This window comes from Giraffa tippelskirchi, chromosome 3 (assembly GCF_054371585.1).
Source record: "Giraffa tippelskirchi isolate mGirTip1 chromosome 3, T2T-mGirTip1v1.2.pri, whole genome shotgun sequence".
NCBI classification, from domain to species: domain Eukaryota; kingdom Metazoa; phylum Chordata; class Mammalia; order Artiodactyla; family Giraffidae; genus Giraffa; species Giraffa tippelskirchi.
Window position 1 is genome coordinate 149,486,841 of NC_137277.1, and position 24,803 is coordinate 149,511,643.

General features: G+C 37.0%; 1 protein-coding gene across 4 annotated transcripts in view; it reads left to right on the plus strand.

Moving 5' to 3' along the window:
- FAM117B (family with sequence similarity 117 member B) overlaps positions 1-24,803 on the plus strand; it is an 87,302-nt gene that overhangs the window by 16,675 nt on the left and 45,824 nt on the right. For all 4 annotated transcript variants that reach the window (XR_014080043.1, XM_081581975.1, XM_081581973.1 and 1 more), the window contains exon 2: positions 20,325-20,476. Coding sequence is in view for 3 of the 4 variants with exons in the window: in XM_081581975.1 (XP_081438101.1) it covers positions 20,325-20,476 (152 nt within the window). In the remaining variant the exon portion in view is untranslated. The remainder of the gene's footprint in view (positions 1-20,324; positions 20,477-24,803) is intronic.

Below are 24,803 nucleotides of genomic sequence, written 5' to 3' on the forward strand. Positions count from 1 at the left end.
TAAAGTTTCCTCATGCTTTTTAAAGTCATTCCCCTCAGTGGTTGCTAAGCCATAGCAACCACTGATTTGTTTTTCGTTCCTGTAACTTTTACTTTTTTCAGAATGTTATTTAAATGATTTGTACAGTACTTAGCCTCTTTATTCTGTGTTCATTTGCTTAGCATAATGCATTTGAGATTCATTCATGTTAGTGCATATATCGGGAGTTCACTGCTTTTTATTTCTGAGTAGTATTCCATAATATAGCTGTATCCTAGTTTGTTTATTCATTTCCTAGTTGAAAGATATTTGGGAATTTTCATTCCTGATAACTTGTGTCTTGTCTTTTTTCCTTAAACATTTTAAGTAGAAGTTTATGATTTTTATATACCTTGTCCTAGAATCAGCTTTTAGTTTAATTTACATTGTTATATTTGTTCCATTGCCACTCCTATCTTTATTATTTTCTTTGCTCCACTTGCTTTGGGTTTAGTTTATTCTTTTTCTAGTTTTTCTCAGATGGAAACTTAAATTATTGATTTGAGACCTTTTTTTCTAATAGAAGGATTTAATGTTGAATATTTTTCTTTAAGCAGTTGGTTAGCTGCATCCCACAAAATTTATTGTATTTTATTTTCATTTTAATTCATTCAAAATATTTTCTAGTTTCTAGTTTCTCTGAGGCTTCTTCTTTGATTTATGGATTATTTAGAAGGGTTTTGTTCAGTTTCTTAGTATTTGAGGGTTTTCCACATAGCTTTCTTTGATTTTTAGTTTGATTCAGAAAACATACTTTCTATGAGTTCATTTCTTTTAAATTTCTTAAGATTTGTTTTATGTCCCTGAACATGATCTGCCTTGACAAATCTTTCATGTGCCCTTGTGTATTCTGTTGTTGTTGGATGGAGTGTTACATAAATGTCAGTTAGATAAAATGATTGATAATGGTTTTTAGGTCTTTTCTGTTCTTGCTGATTCTGTTTGCTTTATCAATTACTGAGAGAGGAGTGTTGAATTCTCCAAATATATTAGTGGGTTTTTATTTCATTTCAGTTAGCTTTTGCTTTGTGTATTTTGAAGGTTTTTTTGTTTATTTTTGTTTTTTAATGTGCAGAACCATTTAAGAGTTATGTCTTTTTGGAATTGAGCTTTTTATCATTATGCATTTTTTGGGGGCTCTGGTAATTTTCTTTGTTCTGAAGTGTGCTTTGATTAGTGCTGGTATCATCTATTTTTTTCTATCCTTTATGTATTATTCTATATTTCCATCCTATCTGTATTGTATTTGAAGGGCATTTCTTACAGACACCATGTACCATCTTTTGGATTACTTGAGTATTTTTTAGTAATCTATTTTATTTTATCTATTGACTTTTGACTCACTCTCTTTATATAGATTAAAAAAATTTTTTTTTAATATTTTTATTATTTTTGACTGTGCTAGGTCTCCCTTGCTGTGCTTAGGCTTCTCATTGTGGTGGCTTTTCTTGTTGGGAAGCACAGGCTCTAGGGTGCGAGGGCTTCAGTAATTGTGGTGCCAGCTCAGTAGTTGCATTTCCCAGGCTCTAGAGCACATGCTCAATAGTTATGGTGCACTGGCTTACTTGCTCTATGGCATGTGGGATCTTTGTGGATCAGGGATCAAACCCATGTCTCCTGCAGTGGCAGGCAGATTCTTTACCACTGAGTCACCAGGGAAGCCCTAAAAAAATTTTTTTTATTGAAGTATAGTTGATTTACAATGTTCTGTTTAATTTCTTTTTTTCCTGTTTAATTTCTGTTCTTTGTATATTTTTTGTTGTCGTTGTTAGTTGCTATGGGAATTATAATATACATACCTAACTTTTCATGTAATCAGATAAAATGTAAGAATTATATAATCAATTGTGTCTTTCTAGCCTCTTTCCTTTATATTAGAGTGTTCATGTATATTATATCTTTATACATTGAAAATTCTGTACAGATCATATATATGACCATATGTATATGCCTTCACAATTTTCCCTTAAGAAATTGGGCATGATAGTAATAATTTTTACAAAGGAAAGCTTGATGATAAAGGCCCTAATTGGTAAAATTTGATGAGTCAAAAGCAGATTGCATCTTTGCTGTAAGCTTTATTGCATTAAAGGTGATTGAAACAAAAAATTATTTTAGCAAAATAAACACGAAAATTGAAAAAAATTAGAAATAGTCTACCTGTTGTCTTTAGTAAAGTAGTAAAAAATTAATGGACTCATTAGAATTTGCACTGGAAGAATACTTTGTTGATAAAAGATTAATTAGTGTTACACATTCAAAAACACATACACAACATACTATATACACACAGCTTTGGTCAGGATGGACGGGATGAAGGCTTGAAGAGTCAGAGAAGCTTACACTGCCACATCTGTTTTTTAAAAAAATTGTATCTGAGTGTGTACATATGAACATTTATATTCTGAAAAATCTCAGACTTTACTGCCTGCTAGCTGGGTTTCCACTGATGGCATGGGGGAATGCAGCACAAATAAATTTCCACTTTCTACTTTACCCAGTTCCATTTCTTTTAATATTGATATAGCATGCTTCATTTCTATAATAAAAAGCTAATCAAAATTCTGTATTAATAGCAGTGACTTACAATGGAATTAAATGTTGAAAAAAGAAAGGATAAAAAACAGTAAAAGCGTTACCTCTGGGATTTGCTCTAAGGTTCTATTTGGGCTGTTTTGGTAGAGTTTTCTTTTTAACATGGTTTTAAACAAGCTTCTTCTGTGTGTGTCCTCTATTTTCATAGGAAAAGTGATATTCTGTTATTGGATCCAGTTATTATGATGAAAATAATTACATCTAGAGGGACAGTTGTCAGGATGCCCTTGGATGGTATTCCTTGTGTTACATTTTAGACTAATCTCAAAGTGAACCTTAGCCATTGGGCCCCACTGGATTATTTCAGGATGTAAGCTAAACTAAGTAAGTTGGTTTACACAGTTAAAGTAGAATTCTGGGTGTGTTGATTTCTTCGAGATTTCATTCTTTTTGAGGCCTTTGGAATAGTGGCTGGTGAGGAGATAAACAGATATGTAGTGAAGTAAACATCTGGCATGGCTCAACCACAGAAGAGTGGATAAGGCTATAGAATAATAGTACTGTTAGAAGTAAAATCACTGTTATAGCGACATACATATGCCTGGTCAAAACAACTAGGTCCTAAACATCAGTGGGCAGAACTACCCTACACACACAAACAACAAACAACAACACATTGGTTTATCTAGAATCTAAACATGTATGGAGTACAATTTTTTTAAAAGTCTGTTTTCTCTTTCTAAGGAGGGATTAGTAATAGTAATTCTCTTCTGACTTAAGGATTTGTGTATTAATAAAAGAATACTAAAATGTGTAGTATGGAGCTGTGAATTTTGGAGCTAATTTTCATTATTTTTCTGTATCTGCAAAGAAAAAGGCAAAGGAAGTAATACTATGCATCATGCATTGGATGCTTGCCACAAAATTAGGCTTATTTCTTCCCATTTTATAAATAAGAATACTCAGGCCCAGAAAGGTAAGTATTTTAGTGTTTTAGAGAGTTACTACAATGGCACCCCACTCCAGTACTCTTGCCTGGAAAATCCCATGGACAGAGGAGCCTAGTAGGCTGCAGTCTATGGGGTCGCTAGGGGTCGGACACAACTGAGCGGCTTCACTTTCACTTTTCACTTTCATGCATTGGAGAAGGAAATGGCAGCCCACTCCAGTATTCTTGCCTGGAGAATCCCAGGGACGGGGGAGCCCGTCTATGGGGTCGCACAGAGTCGGACATGACTGAAGCGACTTAGCAGCAGCAGTAGCAGCAGCAGAGAGTTACTAAGTGTGGAATTTCTACTAATGGCTATTAAGTTTTGAGGCCTCTGTTTTTAAAATCTTGTCACAATATTATGTAATAGTACTTACATATTTGGCTGACATTGAGTACCTGTTCTGATAGGTATCATACAAAGCTGGGTGATTTGAAAGAACACAAAGTAAAGCACAGTGTATACTAGAGTTTCCTTCCTTCTTGCTTGTTTTTGGGGGCGTATATAATAGAGCCTCTAAGACTGCCTAGAACAGGATTGCCTTTAGTCTTAAGGATAGCGAATAAACAGACTGATAAATCAATGGATGGGAGGGGTCCAGGAAAATTGGTAGAAAAGGTTACAAAAAGGGTATTTTAAGTAGAAATATTAACCTCAGCTCTTGATTTGGTGAATACAGATATTATGCTGTGATGTTAGAAATTTCAAATCAAATATAGTTTAAAAAACAAAGTGGTGATTCTAGGAGAAAAAATTTTTAGTTTCTAAAAAACACATACTCTTCTGTATCAGTCATGTAATATCAGTATAGATGGGTCTGCTTACTTGCCAGCAGGCTTGTCAATCACACATAGTGTGGAATCTGAGTTTTTTTATTTATGGAAACCTGATTTTATTGCCATAAGTACAGCAAGAAATACCAGCTTTGCAAAATAAATTATATAGGAAGGATAAAGTTTGCTTATTTTTGAGGGGCAGCAAACTAGAAGACATTTCCCCCTGAAATTCTCCAGACTATTTTTTGAAAATTACTTTGTTAACTGAGACAAACTTAAATTATAAAACGTATCCTTAGAGATATTTTGGCCAAGCAGGAACATAACTAAGGGAAATGTTCCTCACATTGTTTCAAGTGGAATTTTCAGACATGTCATTGTGAAAGTATTTCCTTAGATCATCCTTTAGAGGAGTATTGCTTTTTTTTTCCTTTGAAATCCTTATTTTTGAGTGTTTTATTGGGTCAAAAATGAAGAAATATTAAAGCACCAATTTGATATATGCAGTTTTTCCTTTGTTTGCTTGAGGTAGTTTTTTCTAGACTCTTGGTTGTAAATGACAAACCAACTTAAATTAAGTAGAATGACAGTAGATTTGGTGAAATTCTGAACAACCAAGAGCTTGGATAGATCTGTCCACAAGGATGAAATGCTTTCAGGATACTTTCTGATAATCCTTTAATTTTTCATCTTTGTCTATCTCTTAGCTTCATTCTGTCCTGTGGACTCAAATCAGTAGTCCTTCATTGAATACCTATTATGTGCTAGACACGATTTTAGTTGGTGGAGAAGCAAGTGATAACATAGGACAAACTAAGTCTGTGTCCTCAAGAAGCACTCTTTCTAGTGCAGGGACTTGTTCTACATAGCAGGGGACAAGGCCAGAGACCTTTATAGACTTGATTTTCATCTGTAAGACCCATGAGGCAAGAGGGCGTCTTCCCCACCTACTCTCCTAGAAAAATTCCAGGGAAGGACTGTGTTAGGTTGTGATCCCACTCTGCAATCAGTAACTGCACCCAGAAGGGTAAGATACTGTTACTAACTAAGCCTCGATCATTTAACCTCAATATTCAGGGACCAGAGTCTGTTACCAAAAGGAGGAAAGGGACGTATACTAGACAGGCAAAGATAGTAGCTCTTCCTTGGCATTTGCATTATGAAGTTTGATTTCTTGTATTCAGTGCTTCAGATAAACATCACATATGCCAAAGCTTTACTGATTTGAAAACTTAAAAAATGTTGGTCTTTCTCCTCATTTCTAATCTAAAGTAATTATGAACTTCAGTTTGATATGTGAAGAGCCAGATAAATAATTTAACATGTTGCTTCCCACATAATTTGCCACATTGATAGGAAAGTGGTAGTCTCGTAGATTATAAAGACATGGTTTCGAAAGCTAATGTTGCATGGTGTTTTAGTTTGGGTTTCTCCAAAACACGGACTTGTTTGGTTGATTCCAGGAAGAGATGTTAAGGAAGTAGTGAATAGATGGGGAAAGGACAAAAGCAAATATGAATGTGTTAATAAGTAGTATACCACAGTGGACAACAGGAGCTCAGGCCTACTAAGCACCTCTGATTGATCATGTGGAACATACCTCAGAATTGTCTCCATGAGGAGATAAGGAAGCTGGGGTATTTATCCATCACCTTTTGTCCCTCAGTGGTTGGAGGTTTAAGGGATGTTGACTTCCAGCCACTTCCTGTTTGGCCTGCTGCCTATTGAGTGTGCTCCTTCAGTTTAGAGAAAGCTCTGAGGCACAGAGGGGACAGATGCTTGAGAATTGTCCAGAGAACTATCCATAGAAACTGCAGATGCTCTCCATAGTGGCTGTGAATGGAGATGAGTAGGGCTTTGATAGTTTCAGCTATAAATGGTGAAAGATATGGTATATCCTCAAGTAGGTGGGTTATTCCTTTGATTTTTCACCAAAATTCCTGTGTAGTGCTAGAACAACATAAGTACCTATACTTACCTCCCACCCTAGTTCAGCTCATTTTCTCTACGTTATGATTGTTGACACTGTCGGCTGAAATATACCACAGAAATTTGAGGGGCTTAACAAATGTTTATTGTGGCCAGTGTAGGTTTGGTGGTTTTCTGAAAGAGCTTTCCTCCAAACAATGACTCAGAGCTCCAAGCTGAAATTCCACTGTTCCAGAGTACTCCCTGTCCACCAGGGGGAGCAGGAGAAAGTGTGGAGAGGGGACATGTCACTTCAGTCATAGCGTGTGGCCAGAACCAGTTACAGGGCTCCAGCCTAATGAGAACGAAGGCACTGTCTCTGACCCATTTGGCAATGAAGAATTTTCACTCAGCTGTCAAGATTTCATGAATTTTAATGGTGGTCTCCAAGACCCATAAGTCACATTTCTTCTTCCTTAATAGTATTCATATATTGCACATACACAATTAATTACCTTTTCCTTTATTGATGGTTACATCACAAATGCTAAAAATAAAGAGTAGTTATTTACTATTCACAAAACTGAAGATTCTTGCTTTGTCATTAATTTGGCACCCAGTAAAGAATTGCAGCAGAATTTCTTAATTTCCTCTTTAAAGTTTTGGCACCAATTTTCAAAAGGATTGTTTCAGTGGCTAATTTATTCTACATGAACAAATGGTAGCAGAGTGTAGGATGGGCTGGTGGGAGGAGAAGCCAAAGCTGATTGATGTAATTGTCAAAGCAGGAAGTGATGAAACCTGAAATTAGGACAGATGGCAAAGAATCTGCCTATAATGCCGGAGACCCAGGTTTGATCCCTGGGTTGGGAAGCTCCCCTGGAGAAGGAAATGGCAATCCACTCCAGTATTCTTGCCTGGGAAATCCCTTGGACAGAGGAATTGGGTGGGCTACAGTCCATGGGGTCACAAAGGTGTGTCCATGGACGCAACTGAGTGACTAACACTGATGGATATGGAAAGGAAGGAATGATAAGGAAGGTATTGTCTTCGTGAATCTTACAGTTTTTGTTCGGGAGAGTTTACAGGAGAGGAAAAGGTAAAGTGATTTTGAAAGGCCAGTAGTGATTCTCCCTCAGAGCTTTTCCCCAAGTTGCTCTTCTCTCCATCTGGGCCACTCCTCATATATTCTTTCCTCTCTCCTGTGTCTGTTCAAAGGCCTTCCTAAGTTACTATAAAATGGCAACCTCACACAGCTCGCTCCCCTGCTGCTTTGCCCTACTTTCCCCCTGTTATTCAGTTCAGTTCAGTCGCTCAGTCGTGTCCGACTCTCTGCGACCCCATGAATTGCAGCACGCCAGGCCTCTCTGTCCATCACCAACTCCCAGAGTTTACCCAAACCCATGTCCATCGAGTCGGTGATGCCATCCAGCCATCTCATCCTCTGTCATCCCGTCTCCTCCTGCCCCCAATCCTACCCAGCATTAGGGTCTTTTCCAATGAGTCCACTATTTGCATGAGGTGGCCCAAGTATTGGAGTTTCAGCTTCAACATCAGTCCTTCCAATGAACACCCAGAACTGATCTCCTTTAAGATGGACTGGTTGGATCTCCTTGCAGTCCAAGGGACTCTCAAGAGTCTTCTCCAACACCACAGTTCAAAAGCATCAATTCTTCGGCACTCAGCCAGGGACAGGGGAGCCTGGTGGGCTGCCGTCTATGGGGTCGCACAGAGTCGGACACGACTGAAGCGATTTACAAGCAGCAGCAGCTTTCTTCACAGTCCAACTCTCACATCCGTACATGACTGCTGGAAAAACCATCACCTTGACTAGATGGACCTTTGTTGGCAAAGTAATGTCTGTGCTTTTTAATATGCTGTCTAGGTTGGAAAATCCCATGGGTGGAGGAGCCTGGTAGGCTGCAGTCCATGGGTTCGCTAGGAGTCGGACACGACTAAGCGACTTCACTTTCACTTTTCCCTTTCATGCACTGGAGAAGGAAATGGCAACCCACTCCAGTATTCTTGCCTGGAGAATCCCAGGGACAGCGGAGCCTGGTGGGCTGCCGTCTATGGGGTCGCACAGAGTCGGACATGACTGAAGCGACTTAGCAGCAGCAGCAGCAGGTTGGTCATAACCTTCCTTCCAAGGAGTAAGCGTCTTTTAATTTCATGGCTGCAGTCACCATCAGCAGTGCTTTTGGGGCCCAAAAACATAAAGTCAGCCACTATTTTCACTGTTTCCCCATCTATTTCCCATGAAGTGATGGGACCAGATACCATGATCTTAGTTTTCTGAATGTTGAGTTTTAAGCCAACTTTTTCACTCTCCTCTTTCACGTTCATCAAGATGCTCTTTAGTTCTTCTTCACTTTCTGCCATAAGGGTGGTGTCATCTGCATATCTGAGGTTATTGATATTTCTCTCAGCAATTTTGATTCCAGCTTGTGCTTCTTCCAGCCCAGTGTTTCTCATGATGTACTCTGCATGTAAGTTAAATAAGCAGGGTGACAATATACAGCCTTGACGTACTCCTTTTCCTATTTGGAACCAGTCTGTTGTTCCATGTCCAATTTTTACTATTGCTTCCTGACCTGCATACAGGTTTCTCAAGAGGCAGGTCAGGTGGTCTGGTTTTCCCATCTCTTTCAGAATTTTCCACAGTTTATTGTGATCCACACAGTCAGAGGCTTTGGTTTAGTCAATAAAGCAGAAATTGATGTTTTTCTGGAACTCTCTTGCTTTTTCGATGATCCAGCGGATGTTGGCAGTTTGATCTCTGGTTCCTCTGCATTTTCTAAAACCAGCTTGAACATCTGGAAGTTCACGGTTCACATATTGCTGAAGCCTGGCTTGGAGAATTTTGAGCATTACTTTACTAGCATGTGAGATGAGTGCAATTGTGTGGTAGTTCGAACATTCTTTAGCATTGCCTTTCTTTGGGATTGGAATGAAAACTGACCTTTTCCAGCCCTGTGGCCACTGCTGAGTTTTCCAAATTTGCTGACATATTGAGTGCAGCACTTTCACAGCATCATCTTTCAGGATTTGAAATAGCTCAACTTAGCACCTACCATATTGGTTTTATGAACAACTTCCCCTATTAGAATACAAGTTTTGCAATGGCAGGCATGTTTTCTCTTGTTCATTCCTGTATCTGTAATAGGTACGCAATAAATGTTTATTGAATGAAAGCCATAGAAGGTAAGCTACTCAGGAAATGAATAGATGTGATAGGTTTAAAATTGCTTTGTAACTCACCTCTTTAGACATACATGGCAGGCAATTCTAAAATGTATTTCTTAAGGGATAGAGAATTGAAGCTAGTGGTCTAGATGTTAACAAGTACAACATGATGCATGTACTGACTGGTATTAAAATTCCAAGTACCTCTTGAAATAGGAAATTTAAATTCCCTTTTGTTTTTTGTATTTTATTTATTGTTGCTCTTTGAAGACTCGTATTAACAAGTGTTTCAGTTCAGTTCAGTTCAGTCACTCAGTCATGTCCGACTCTTTGCGACCCCATGAATCGCAGCACGCCAGGCCTCCCTGTTCATCACCAACTCCCGGAGTCTACCCAAACCCATGTCCATCAAGTCAGCGATGCCATCCAACCATCTCATCCTCTGTCGTCCCCTTCTTCTCCTGCCCTCAATCCTTCCCAGCATCAGGGTCTTTTCCAGTGAGTCAGCTCCTCACATCAGGTGGCCAAAGTATTGGAGTTTCAGCTTCAACATCAGTCCTTCCAATGAACACCCAGGACTGATCTCCTTTAGGATGGACTGGTTGGATCTCCTTGCAGTCCAAGGGACTCTCAAGAGTCTTCTTCAACACCACAGTTCAAAAGCATCAATTCTTCGGTGCTCAGCTTTCTTGATAGTCCAACTCTCACATCCATACATGACTGCTGGAAAAACCATAGCCTTGACTAGATGGACCTTTGTTGGCAAAGTAATATCTCTGCTTTTAAATATGCTGTCTAGGTTGGTCATAACTTTCCTTCCAAGGAGTAAGCGACTTTTAATTTCATGGCTGCAATCACCATCTGCAGTGATTTTGGAGCCCAGAAAATTGGTTGCAAAAGGATCTGTTTATTTTAGTTTTTTAAAAAAATTGTTTGTAAGAAAAGTGGAAGACTGCAGTGGAATCCCAGAAAGAAGTTGTGGCGTGCTGTGAACTAAGGTGGCATGAACTTTGGTTACAGCTGGCTGATGCTGAGAATGCTCGAGGGCTAAGTCCTTGCTTCACTGTACAGTATTTCCTCTTACTGTTTGTTTAGACTTGAATTTAGTGTAAAGAAGTTGCTAGTGCCTGCTTTAGAGTGACGAATTAAAGGCCAATTATTCCTACTACTCCATTTCTTTTTAATAAGTTTTATTGAAATGTAGTTGCTTTACAATATTGTATTAATTTCTGCTGTACAGCAAAGTGATTCAGTTATACATTTATATATTCTTTTTTATATAGTCTCCTCTTCTCCTCCATTTCTTAAAGCTTTTACTTTATACTCCTTTACAGGGAACCTTCTTTAAAGGGTCATGTCTAACTTCTCACATCCTATTTATGCCTCAGACTATACAGTATGTCTTCTGCCTGTTGACTTTACTGACATATCTCTTGAAAGGGTGGGAGTACAGTGTTCTCTACACGCCAGGTGTTTTATGTATTTTTTTCTGTTTGATCCTCACAGCAGTCCAGAGACAACCTTTTCCCCAAACTTCTCTTTGCAGGACCCTGAAATGTTCTTGTTTCCCAAGATTCCATTCAGTACCCCTTCTCTTATGCTTTGTCAGTTGTGTATGCACCAGTGGCTTTAACCTGTATAGACATATTACTTCTAAGTTTCTCCTTCTGACACAGAACTCTAGACACATTCTTGGGCACACTAGAGTGTAAAACTGACTTTAAGTCTCAATTTAATATCCTACAACTGTATCAAACCTAGAGTTTGAAACTGAATTACAGACAAGTTGCCTAAGCCTGCAACTTGCGGAAATCATGATCATGCTAGATGCTATTTACTAGGTTTGTGCTCTGTACAGAAATATTCTCATTTAATCCTCACAACAACCCAAGTTGTTTTACAGAAGCACTAAGAGAGATTTAGAACAGCTAAGGAGCTTAACCAATCAGCAGTACAACAGATGGAGTTGGATTTAAACAGAATATGTGTAGTTGCAAACTCCATACTCTATCTGTTCTGTGGCACTTCTCGTCCCCCTCCCTTCAACATGAACACAGCACATACAGACGCCCCTATGAGCACCTACTACTGCTGACCTTTTGAGCTGCTCTGAAATATTTCATGTTTCTTGATTCTGGTTGCCTTGCTTACTTAGATTATTGCAATAGCCACTTAATAAATCTTCCTGACTCAGTTTCTTTTACATCCATACTGCTGTCAAAAATTTTTTTCTAAAATGCAGATTTGATTGTGTCATTTCCCTTATTGCCTTTGGGATAAAATACTTGGTACGGTATTCAAGACCTTCTTTGTTCGTGGTCATGTTGTGTGCACAGTCCTTTTGTTTCAGCCATTACAAGGTACGTTTACGTCCTAGAGCTATATTTCAAGATTACATTTTGTTCTTCGGGCATGCCCTTTAGTTGTTTCATCACTGTCAAATTCCCATTTTTAAGAGTTGCATCAAGTGGCAGCTTTTTCACAAAACCTCTGCTCTTTCAGCATTTCCTCTCCCTTTGAGTATCTTCATTTGTGATCACTAGTATCATGGTCCTTGTAGGTATGACCCTCTTATAGGTGGGGAAAGGAAAGATGCAAATGATGATGGAGAAATTTAAATTTGGACTGTGAGGAAGCTGTAGTTGAGGGCTCAGAAGGAGATGAGAAAGATATTGTTGAAACTGGAGAAGGGGGCATCCTTGTTATGTTGAGGCAGAAAATTTAGCAACACTCTTGACATTAGTAGCATGGAAAGTAGGAACTGTGCCTAATAAACAGGGTGATCTAGCTAAGGAGATTTCTCAGCAGAGTGTGAAGGTGCCAAGAAGTTTCTTTTTGCTGCTTATAGCAGAATGTGTGAGGTGCCCTGTGACCTCTTAACACTGTGGACCTATCACTCTTCTCACTTTGGGGTTTTTCTTTTTGTGTTTTCTTCATGGAAGTAATAGTTAATTTACAATGTTGTATTAGTTTCTGGTGTACAGCAAAGTGATTCAGTTATACATACATCTCTGTATATGTGTATATATATTCTTTTCATATTCTTTCCCATTCTGGTTTATTGTAGGTTAGTGAATATACAGTAGGACTTTGTTTCAGTCCCAGTCTCCCAATTTACCTGTCCCTTACCCCCTCTCCCCTTTGGTAACTGAAAGTTTTTTTTCTATGTCTGTGGATCTGTTTCTGTTTTGTAAATGAGTTCATTTGTGTCATATTTTAGATTTCATATATAAGTGATACCTTATGGTATTTGTCTTTCTCTTTCTGATTCACTGAGTATAATAATCTCTAGGTTCATCCATATTGCTGCAAATGGTATTATTTCATTCTACTTTATGGCTGAATATAGGTACACATTGTATATATGTATACAGTGTACATATGTACCACACCTTCTTTATCCATTCCTCTGTTGATGAATATTTAGGTTGTTTCCATGTCCTGGCTATTGTAAATTAGATTTTTAGATTTCTAGAATGGACTTTTTTTTTGATACCATGTCTATAGGAAATCAGTTTGGTTAATTTGATTATTTAGTTCTTATTAGGGTTAATCATTAATTTGGTACTGCTGTGCCTGCGTCAGTTCTTGATGTTATCTGTTAATGTTTCATTGAAAACTTAATCAAAAAATTAACTGAAACCTGGAGTAACTGAAGAAAGTATGTCAGTTCAGTCAGTTCAGTTGCTCAGTCGTGTCTGACTCTTTGTGACCCCATGAACCACAGCACACCAGGCCTCCCTGTCCATCACCAACTCTCGGAGTCTACCCAAACCCATGTCCATCAAGTCGGTGATGCCATCCAACCATCTCATCCTCTGTCGTCCCCTTCTCCTCCTGCCCTCAATCTTTCCCAGCATCAGGGTCTTTTCAAATGAGTCAGCTCTTCGCATGAGGTGGCCAAAGTATTGGAGTTTCAGCTTCAACATCAGTACTTCCAATGAACACCCAGGACTGATCTCCTCTAGGATGGACTGGTTGGATCTCCTTGCAGTTCAAGGGACTCTCAAGAGTCTTCTCCAACACCACAGTTCAAAAGCATCAATTTTTTGGCGCTCAGCTTTCTTGATAGTCCAGCTCTCACATCCATACATGACCATTGGAAAAACCATTGCCTTGACTAGACAGACCTTTGTTGACAAAGTGATGTCTCTTCTTTTTAATATGCTGTCTAGGTCGGTCATAACTTTCCTGCCAAGGAGTAAGTGTCTTTTAATATCATGGCTGCAATCACCATCTGCAGTGATTTTGGAGCCCAGAAAAATAACGTCAGCCACTGTTTCCACTGTTTCCCCATCTATTTCCCATGAAGTGATGGGACCAGATGCCATGATCTTAGTTTTCTGAATGTTGAGCTTTAAGCCAACTTTTTCACTCTCCTCTTTCACTTTCATCAAGAGGCTCTTTAGTTCTTCTTCACTTTCTGCCATAAGGGTGGTGTCATCTGCATATCTGAGGTTATTGATATTTCTCCTGGCAATATTGATTCTAGCTTGTGCTTCTTCCAGCCCAGCGTTTCTCACGATGTACTCTGCATAGAAGTTAAATAAGCAGGGTGACAATATACAGCCTTGACGTACTCCTTTTCCTATTTGGAACCAGTCTGTTGTTCCATGTCCACTTCTAACTGTTGCTTCCTGACCTGCATACAGATTTCTCAAGAGGCAGGTCAGGTGGTCTGGTATTCCTATCTATTTAAGAATTTTCCACAGTTTATTGTGATCCACACAGTCAAAGGCTTTGGCATAGTCAATAAGGCAGAAATAGATGTTTTTCTGGAACTCTCTTGCTTTTTCAGTGAAGTAGAAATAAATTATGGAAGCACATACTTTTCCCCTAAATTTCCCTTAACAGATTGTAAATAAATTTCTCATAAATTTATCATTTTAAAACATAATTTTTAATAATTTTAATATTCTATTCTATTTTCCATCAGTTTCCTTACCGCCAATATTGGATATATTATTTGTGGTTTTTACTATTGTAAATGTTATGAATGTCTTTGAATTTAAAACCCTTTCCACATTAAAAAAATATTTAATTTATTGGCTGCATCGAGTCTCATTTGCAGTATGCAGGATCTTCGTTGTGGTGTGTGGTCTTCTCTCGAGTTGTGGTGCGAGGGCTCCAGAGCATGTGGGCCCCAGAGTTTGTGGTCCACAGACTGTCTAGTTGAGGTGCCCACGCTCAGTAGTTGCAGCACACAGGCTTAGTTGCATTGAGCTGGGTGGGATCTGAGCTCCCTGACCAGGAATCGAACCCACATCCCCCATATTGAAAAGCAGAAGCTCAACCATTGGACCACCAGGGAAGTTCCCCTTTTCTACATTTGATTATTCTATTTACATGCCTAGATAGAGAATCGTTGAATCAAAGAATATGAATTTTTAAAATACAGTTAGTAAGTTCACATGTAAATTTTAAAATGTATATTTAGATATACAGTGAAAGAAGTCCCTTGCACCTCTCTCTCTGCCCACCATCCAGTTCCCCTTTGTGGAGGCAGCCATTGTCATCAGATTTTTATATTTCTTTCCAGAGACATTTTAAGTATGTATATGTCTGTGTGTGTGTAGGAGATGGAAGCTTAGACAGTGGATGAATAGACATACACTGTTATAGGCATTTAATCATACTATGTGTACTGTTTATGGAGTAGGAAATGGCAACCCACTTCAGTATTCTTGCCTGGAAAATCCCATGGACAGGGGAGCCTGACAGGGTACAGTCCATGGAGTCGCAAAGAGCTGGACATGAGTAAGCGAGCACATGTGTACTGTTTAAGATAAAATCAACTACATTTAACTTTAGTAGAATTTAATAAAAGAAGAAGAAGGTAAAATGAAATTGAAGGAATTTCTTTTGATTTAAATATTTCTTGGGGATTCCCTGATAGTCACATGGTTGGGACTCTGCTTTCACTGCCTGGGGCCTGTGTTCAATCCCTGATCAGAGAACTAAGATCTCTCCTGCAAGCCACACAGCACAGCCAGAAAAAAACACAAAAGCATTCTTCATCAGAAGAAAGTTAAAATACTTACAATACTAGTAATGTATGAGAAATGTAAATTGGCAGTAAAATTAAAATTTTTAGAACTCAATAACAATTGAAATGCAAATAATGATATTTTTAATCTTTGGGAAAATTGAGAAAAATTAATAAATATACTTAAGAATGTGGTTAATGAATATTCTTGTAAGGGCTAAATTCTTTCTGGTGGCAGGTAATTTGGCAATATTTAAAATTTTAATGTTCATTGGAAGGACTGATGTTGAAGCTGAAACTCCAATACTTTGGCCACCTCATGCGAAGAGTTGACTCATTGGAAAAGACCCTAATACTGGGTAGGATTGGGGGCGGGAGGAGAAGGGGACGACAGAGGATGAGATGGTTGGATGGCATCACTGACTCGATGGACATGGGTTTGGGTAGACTCCGCGAGTTGGTGATGGACAGAGAGGCCTAGTTTGCTGCAATTCATGGGGTCGCAAAGAGTCAGACGCGACTGAGCGACTGAACTGAACTGAAAATTTTAATATGTGTTTACCCTTGGAGATACAAAATTTGATGTCTAGAAATTTCTCATAAAGAGATAAGTAAGCATAAAACGGTATATCGATATATATCTGCCACTGAAAATGTCCATCACTATAAGATTAAGTTATGATGTATCCAATCAATTGGATACTGTATAGCTATTAATATTAAAAATGGTGATGAAAGAAGGAGGGGACATGTATACCTATGGCTGGTTCATGTTGATGTATGGCAGAAACCAACACAATATTGTAAATCAATTATCCTTCAATTAAAAATAAATAAACTTTAAAAAATGGTGATACAGACTCATATTTATTACAGTGGAAATAGGTCGTTGACTTGCCCTTTTTCTTTCTCAACAATAAGTAATAGCACACCTAATGGGACCTCATTTATATAAAATTGTACATGTGTGTAAATGTATACAGATTTCTGGAAATAAATTCTGATTAAAATGATTATCTCTGAGTGGTGGCCTTTTGGGATTTTGTGGGTTTTTTGTTTTTTTTTTTAGTACTGTTTGGTTTCTTTATATTTAATATTTATCATTTTTATACCTGAAGAAGGAAGAATATTTTTCCCCTTTCTGAACAAATGAATATGTCTGGTTTATCCTTTCTGCTTGTTAATTGACTTTGTGGATAACAAGAAATACAGCTTTTAAGCCAATACCTGATAAATTCTAGAAATACCTAACTCGAACAAGGTTCCTAGAAACTCTCTAACGTGATATCTGAGGGCCGTGCTTTGGGATGCTCTACTACTGCCACTGAAATTACCCAAGGACTGGTGCCGATAGTGGGGGAGCTCTGAGCTCCAGAGCCCAGGGCGTTTACTGAAATTTTCATTGCCACACCCTGCTGTGAATGCTTTAAGACTTGATTTTTAAAGAACAGAGTCAAGTTTGAACCTTTGTTTTTGTTGCTTTGATTTACTTTTTCTCAGCTTAGTTTATAATTAACAAAGAAAATTGTTGGATATATAAAGCATAGCTCATAATGATTCAGTGTATATATACGTTGTGAAAAGATTCCTCCTATTTAGTTCATTAAAGCATCCATCACTTCACATATTTATCTTTTTTTCATTTATGCGAGAGAACGTTAAGTTCTACTCTTTCAGTGAATTTCACTTATACAATAGTCACCATGTTATATATTACCACCTCAGACCTTATTTATTCATTTATAACTGAAAATTTATACTCTTTCATCAGCCTTTCCCTGTTTCGCCCATACCCCTGGCCGTCACTTTTCCTACTGTTTCCATGAGTTTGACTTTTTAAAAAAGATTATACATGTAGGTGATACCGTGCAGTATTAGTTTTTGTTGATTTACTTTGGATTAACAAAGTATCTGAATTTATTGCACATACCTGCCCCTGTTGATAAACGATAGAAATGTTAGAAGTCATTCTCTTTTCTGCATATATGTCAGGTATTGTGTAAATCATTGGGTTGAGGAAAGTAAAATTCCTGCCCTCCAAAATCTCACTCTCCTAGAGCACTGGGACAGTCAGGACACCATTTCAGTGAACTGGGCTAAGGTAGCACACAGGAGGGCTTTTGACCTAGGTGTTGATGTATCGTTTTTTGGGTTTGGGTGACTATACAAGGAAGATTTTTTTTCAGAGGGAACATTTGAATTGAATTTTTAATTTTAGTTCAGACATCTGAACTGAAGTTTCAAACATTAAACGTAAATTAGCCAAACCCAGAAAAGGGATATGAGGGTAATGTAGGTAGAGACAAACTCTTAGAGGCAGACAGGGCATGACACATGTTGGGAACTGTAAGGCCTTCAGCGTGGTTGGGATTAGAGGCATTGCAGGCAAGAAAAAGGGAGGCTGGAGAAGCCAGATCGTGAAGGGTCTTGTCAGCTGTCAACGAGTTTCTTTCTCTGGACTTCCATGTAAATACAGCCTTTGTTCACATAGACTGGAATTCTTTGAGTCATCTTTGACTCTTAAGTCTTCCTCCCTTCCCTTAAACTTCTTCATAATTAGGCACAAAATCTTGTCAATTTTGGGAACTTGGATTGAAATAGAATAATGACAAGCTAGATGTAGACTCTGTGTTCTTTATGGCAGGCTGTAACTTAGTCTTTTTAATTTCTAGGGCTTAGCGCTGGCTCCCAGACCCTTAGTAAATGTTTACATGAAGGGAGTTCAAAAGAAAAAGTTTAGTGTTTTTACGTGTGACCATGTACAACTTTTCTATTCTCCATTTTGTTATGGAAAATCTAATAGTCTTAGGAAGTCTAGTTGAAAAGTCAGTGCTTGGATGATTTAAAATCTTGATAATGAAATCAGACCTGTTTGATTAGTGCCCTGAACAGTGATGGAAGCAATGTTGTAGTTTAGGAAGAAAAAGTGCCAGACAGCTTTTAACAATTGGATTTTAATGAATATACCCCAGTTGACATAGTCTGTGTGCCTTTTTTGTGGCCAAGAACAATAGTTTAGTGACTATCCCAGTAGAGATTCATTTTTTAGTTAAAGGAAAAATCATGTACATGTATATTTATTGCTTTTCACTTGTCATAGGTAGTTATATGAGTACATGCTTCCTTGAACTTATGGATATGTACTGTATTTATTTTGTGTTTAACTATAAAAGGAAAACGTGCAGAGATATGGTTAGCATTTGCAACAGTTAGGCATTGTTCTAGAGAAATAATTGTACCATTTTGAAACAAACTATGTGTCTGAGGCATATCTTGTGAAGTAACTTTTATGATTATCAACACCACAGCTGCTAAAACTACTATCTTGGTGGAATTGAATCTCTTGTTATTTGGGTCACATAACCAGCAACTGAACTTTTATACTTGCAACTATATAAGACCCTTGTCAAGAAATAATGTGATATGATTAGAAGAGAGGCGTCTGAGAATGTTTTCATATATGGCCTTAAGAAAAACAAGGTATTTGTTATACAGAGAGAGCTAGAATGGTAGCATTATAATATATTCTACTCATGCCTATATTCATGTTTCATATTTTTAAATTTTTGTAATATAAATTAGCTAAGCTTATTACTTTCCCCCTTCAAAAAAAAGAAAAGGAAATATGAGAGTATTTTTTCTATATCACCTCTAACTTCCCATTACCTCTAGTTCCTTCTTTTTTTTAGGTTTTGTTTTTTTTTTTTTTGGCTTATATCTAAATACGTATCCTGTAGCTTGAAATGGAAAATATATTTGCGTATATGTCTTCAAGTATAGCTCCTATAGGCTGGTTAGTTTGGTTTCTTGAAGTCTATTTATTATAACAAAACTCAGTAAGATGTGTGCCTTACAGAGCTGATTAAAGTGGAATTTTACCTGTAACTTTATCTTAGCTGCCTTATTTCCTTTTGAGTGAGTATAGGTGGTATAATAATAAGTGAATATTTACCTGTTACACCTACTTAATCTTAAATCCAAGGTGAACATTTTAAAAATGGGTAGATAAGGATGGTGGCCTTTCTTATTATGCCTTTTGATCTCTCAGGACACATTAAGTTCGTAAATCCTCTCATGGAAAATATTGACACATTTGTCATATTTTCTCTTTTTTTGTAGAGATTAATTGTAGTTGTAAGAAATAATACTGAGATCTTTTTGTACACTTAGCCTATTTTCCCCAGTGATAACATTTTTGTAGGATTACATAGTATTTTGACATTGTACAAACCACTGCTCTTACATTTCTTCAGTTTTTACTTGTACTTGTGTGTATGTGTTTTAAATTCTATACTGCTTAATCCCCTTTTTATGTTTATACATCCACCACTACAGTCAAGATGCTGAATAGTTTCCTGTCACCAAAGGGTCCTGTATGTTGCCCTTTTGTAATACCTGCTTCTCTCCTGCCGCTTCACTTTCCCTCTTCCTACCTACTAGTGGACCCCTGGCAACCATTAACCTTTCTTCCATTTCTAAAATTTTGTCATGTCAAAAATGTACAAATGAAGTCATAAGTAGCCATTTGAGATTGACTGTTTTTACTTAATTTATCTGGAAACGAAATGAAGTTGCTTTAGTCGTGATCAACTCTTTGCGACTCCATGGACTGTAGCCTGCCAGGCCCTTCTGTCTATGGGATTTTCCAGGAAAGAATACTGGAGTGGGTTGCCATTTCCATCTCCAAGGGATTTTCTCGACCCAGGGGTTGAACCTGGGTCTCCTGCATTGCAGGCAGACTCTACCTTCTGAGCCACCAGGGAATCCCGTAATGTATCTGGAGAGCCATCCAAGTTTGTGTGAATCAATAGCTTATTCCTCTTTGTCACTCACTTTTTATAATTAAGTTAGAGAAACTCTACCTAGTTTCTCCTTTGTTTCCTTCCTAAGCTATTTTTTAAATAAATGTATCTGTCTTAAATCTAGGGGACAAAACGAGACCGCCTTCCTCCAGCCCCTCTAGCATCATCCGCCGTACCTCCTCGCTGGATACACTCGCTGCTCCGTACCTTGCAGGGCACTGGCCTCGTGATGGTCATGGGCAAGTTGCTCCTTGCATGAGGGACAAGGCCACACAGGTAGGTTTATTACAGTTCTTATCTTGAAGTGTTTCACTCTGAAACCATTTCTCATAATATTGTTTGTTCTACTCTGCTCTCAAATTCTTAAAACTAGTGTGTATTAGCATTATCTGGAAAGCTTATCAAAAATGCAGATCCCCAGGCTTGACCTTTGAATGTTCTCCAGTAGGTTTTGGTTGAGTCTTGAGACTGTGCATTTTAAATAGTTCTCAAAGGAATTCCGATATATACAGTAACTTATGGACATGTTTTCTCTCACTTTTTTACAGTTTAGAACATCACAGTATATTTAATTTATGGAATTTGGACTTAAAAATTTGTTACAGTAAAGGTTACTTTTTCATCCAACCTTAAATATTTTTGTGCCAAAAATATTCATGTTTTGGGAAATGGGGATTATTTTATATTGCTGACAGTCTATAAGTGTAGATATCCTGACAAAGGGACTCTGGAAGCAAAGTTTTGTACTTTTAGATTTATAAAAAGTTTTAATTAAAGGGATCTTAAAGGAACATTTGATCTAACTCCTAGTTTTATAGGTGAGGAAACTAAGGTCCAAGATCATAAAGCCGGTGTTGACTGTGTCTTAGTTGGGTGTAATTTCTGTCACAGCAACTTAACTACAATTATGATTTAATTAAATCTTTGTATAATCATTTAATGTTTCTCATAGTCATTAGATGGCAAGTGTACGAAGGCAAGAACTGTGTCTGGCTTGCCCATTTTTATATTTTCATCCCCAGGAGTTAGTACTTATACTTGATGAAGTAAGCACTCCAGAAATATTTTCAATGAATTGAATGAGCAGAACAGTTAAAGCTTTATGGCTAGTGAAGAATGAAAATCATTTAAAGAGTTAAAAGATCCTTGATACTGATTGTTGAAAATCAGCTAAGGTACATCTTGATTTAGACTTTAAATTTACGTCACTTGATGGTTGCTTGATCTCCGCACTTTATGAGAGAACGTCCTTTTACAGGACCAAGTAAATACACTTTGCAGTGGTTTTTGGATTTACATATTAGTTGGTTTTCTGTTTTCTGTTCTGATACTCTTAAAACCGAGCCCCATTGTTAGATACTTAGGATGGGTAGATACTTAGGATTTGAAATTACCTTGAGGGTTATACTCCAGTTGCAACTACAGAAGTGAAAATGCAGAGTCAGTATTCATCAAAAGTAATGAGTCTTTTCAGAAATTGTGACTTTTTAAGCCAAAGAGTTTTGTAGAACTCTGAATTTATTCAAAATCTGTAACTTTACTGAGATTAGGGCATGGTCATATAGAAAAGGAGTAAAAATTCTTTTCCCATTTAGGTTATTACAGAATATTAAGCAGCATTTACTATCCTATACAGTAGAATTTGAAAAAGAATAGAAACGCATGTATGTATAACTGAATCACTTCATTGTACACCTGAAACTGACACCTTATTAATCAACTGTGCACCAGTATAAAATTAAAAAAAAGAAAATGAATATGGTCTCTACTTGCTTTAGCTTCATCCACATGTGATGTTTAAATTAGTGTGAGTGTATTTCCTTCAATATTTCTGCAACCTTCTTTTTTCCTCTGCAGTTTCAGGTTCAGTGGGTTCAGATATTTTGTCTTACTAGTAAGAATATACAGTTTTATAAATCGTTGGGAGCCCCTTGTTCTGTGGGAAGTTCAGTAAGTCTCTTCAGCAAGTTGCTGTGATCTAGCTCTAGCTCCCACTTGACTGGTGTTCTGTCTTTTGTTTGTAATGCTTTCCCGCCATTTGTCTGGATAGCTAACACTCTAATGTTCATAGCAGCTGTCCCTAATCCCATAGAATCTTGCCTGCCTACTTTTCCTGTCCTTCCAGGTTTGGATTAGGTGCCTTTCTTAGGGGACCTCAGTCATCACATAATATCCAAATTGGCTATTTATCCTTTCTCTTCTAGAAAAAACTCTTTGAGCATAAAAACTGTATTTTCTAACTCCAGCACCTAGTCTAGTACCTGATATGTTAGAAGATACATATTGCTTTCCAGTATACAATGCAAAATTGAACAAAATTGAAACATACTTAATTAAAACTCAATTTTACTTTGTATTAATTCCTGAGTGTCTTATAGTAAAGGCTGGGCTTCTTATTTGAACAAAGAAAGCAATTATCTTTTGAATTAGGAGGTTAAGTAAAATTAACGACTTTTGCTGAGTAGTTTTTCCTACCTGAACATCTTATCACTGAAATTAACAACACTGTCTTTTGCTCTTTATGCTTATTTTTACTTGTATTGCTAATTAATACTTCTTATCTTTACTTTGTTCTTAAATCTATAAGAACAAATTTATATTCCTTTGCTTTTCCTTGAACTTTTATACTTAAATTGAATATCTTTAGTAATTTCTCCAGTTTTTAAAAGCTTTTTGTTTGAAAAAGTCTCAAATTTGTAGAAAAGTCACAAGAATTGTAGATTGAGCACCAGGGTCCTCCTCACCTATATTTACCAATAAACATTTTTGCATATTTTTTTTCTTTGATATATAATTGTTATTATCACTGATGTTATTATTTGCTGTTAGTAATTTACAGATATTGTGACTCTTCTCAAATACCTCAGAAAATATATATGAACACAGACTTTAAAAATTTAATTATCAAATTCAGAAGATTTAGCATTTATACAATTCTGTTCTTTATTATGTGGATACATAGACACATTTTTTTGGTATGTTTCCTCAATGATGTTCTCTGTAGCAGTTTCTTCCTTAAGCTAGGATCCAGCGAAGGAGCACAAGTCAACGTTTAGATGTCATATTTCTTTAGAATCCTTTAATTTGGAACAGTTCCTCGGCTTTTGTCATTTGTGACATTGATATTTTCTAAGGGTGCAAGGTGGTATTTTGTTGAATCTTCTCAACCTGGGTTTATCTGTTTTTTAAACAATTCGATTCAGTAATAACATTTTTTACAGAAATACTGTAGCTGATGTTTGTTCTTTGTGCTTGTGCATCAAGAGGTGCCCAGTGTCAGTAACGTTGTTTCACCCGCCGGATACCCTTTGTAACTGTGCCTGCATAGTCTGTGGGGAAATATTTGAGAGTATAAATATCCCATTCCCCAACAGACTTTCACCCATTGTTTTTAGCATTTGTTGATGATTCTTGCTTGCATCAGCAATTACTGTAGAAGTTCCAAATGATGCCTTTCTAACTCTTGTCATTCTTCCTGCCTTTGTTTGTTGGTCTAGTACTTTTTGATAGAAATGTTTCTTTATGAAATTGTCCTAAATGGATTTAAGATGCCAATTGATATGACTTAAGATTTTTTCCCCCCACTTTAACTTTTTACTAAGAGAATGTTCAACATACAAAAAAATGGGAAGGACATTTTAGCTGTCATTAGATTCAGCAGTTTTAAACATAGCCATGTTTGTTTTACCAATCTTTGTGCTTTTATGTGTGTATTTGCTGTACTTTCTCAAAGTGTGTTGCAGATTTCACAACACTTTATCCCTAAATCTTTCAGCATATATCTTCTTGTATAATCACAGTGCCATCAGCTCACCCAGGAAAATGAATAATTACATAATATCATGTAACATCCAGTTCATGTTAAATTTACACAAGATTTCTTTCTTTTTCACTGGGATCCAGTTGGAGATTCAAGCATTTTACTTGGTTTCTCTTAGTTCCTTTTAATTTAGAACAGTTCATTTTCATTCTCATACTTTCTTTCAGTTTTAATAACATTGTTACTTTAGTTATTTTATGAATGACATATTTGTAAAGGAGATACTTTATCCTTTTTGCATTAGGAAGTAACTGTAGAATATGTCTCTGCACCAGTGAATATCCTGTTCCTTAGTAACTTTTCACCTAATGTTTTAGTGTCCATTGATAATCCTTGCCTAAAGGTGATATTTTTTTTCTTAAACACAAGATAACATATTCTATACATTCTTCTGCAATTTTGTTTTCACTTAAAGACATTGTTCTATCCATATAGAAAAATTTCCCCTGGTGTTAAAAGTTTTTTTACATCATATATGTAAAGAGGTATTATTTTGAATAAACTATACATTTTTCATATAGTACAGAATTTGAGAGGCATCTTCCCCTGAGGCAGCCACTGATACCAGTTTCTTTTGTTACCGTGTATATTCTTTCAGAGATACTTTACATGTGTATATATTTTTTCTAGCAGTCCTATCTATAAAGGTAGTTGCTGTACATACTGTACTGAGCCTTGACTTTTTCATTTAACAGTATCTCATGGAAATTATTTTGTATTAGTACATTTTCAATTTCCTTATTCATTTTTATAGCTGCATATTATTCTGTTGTAAAGATAAGC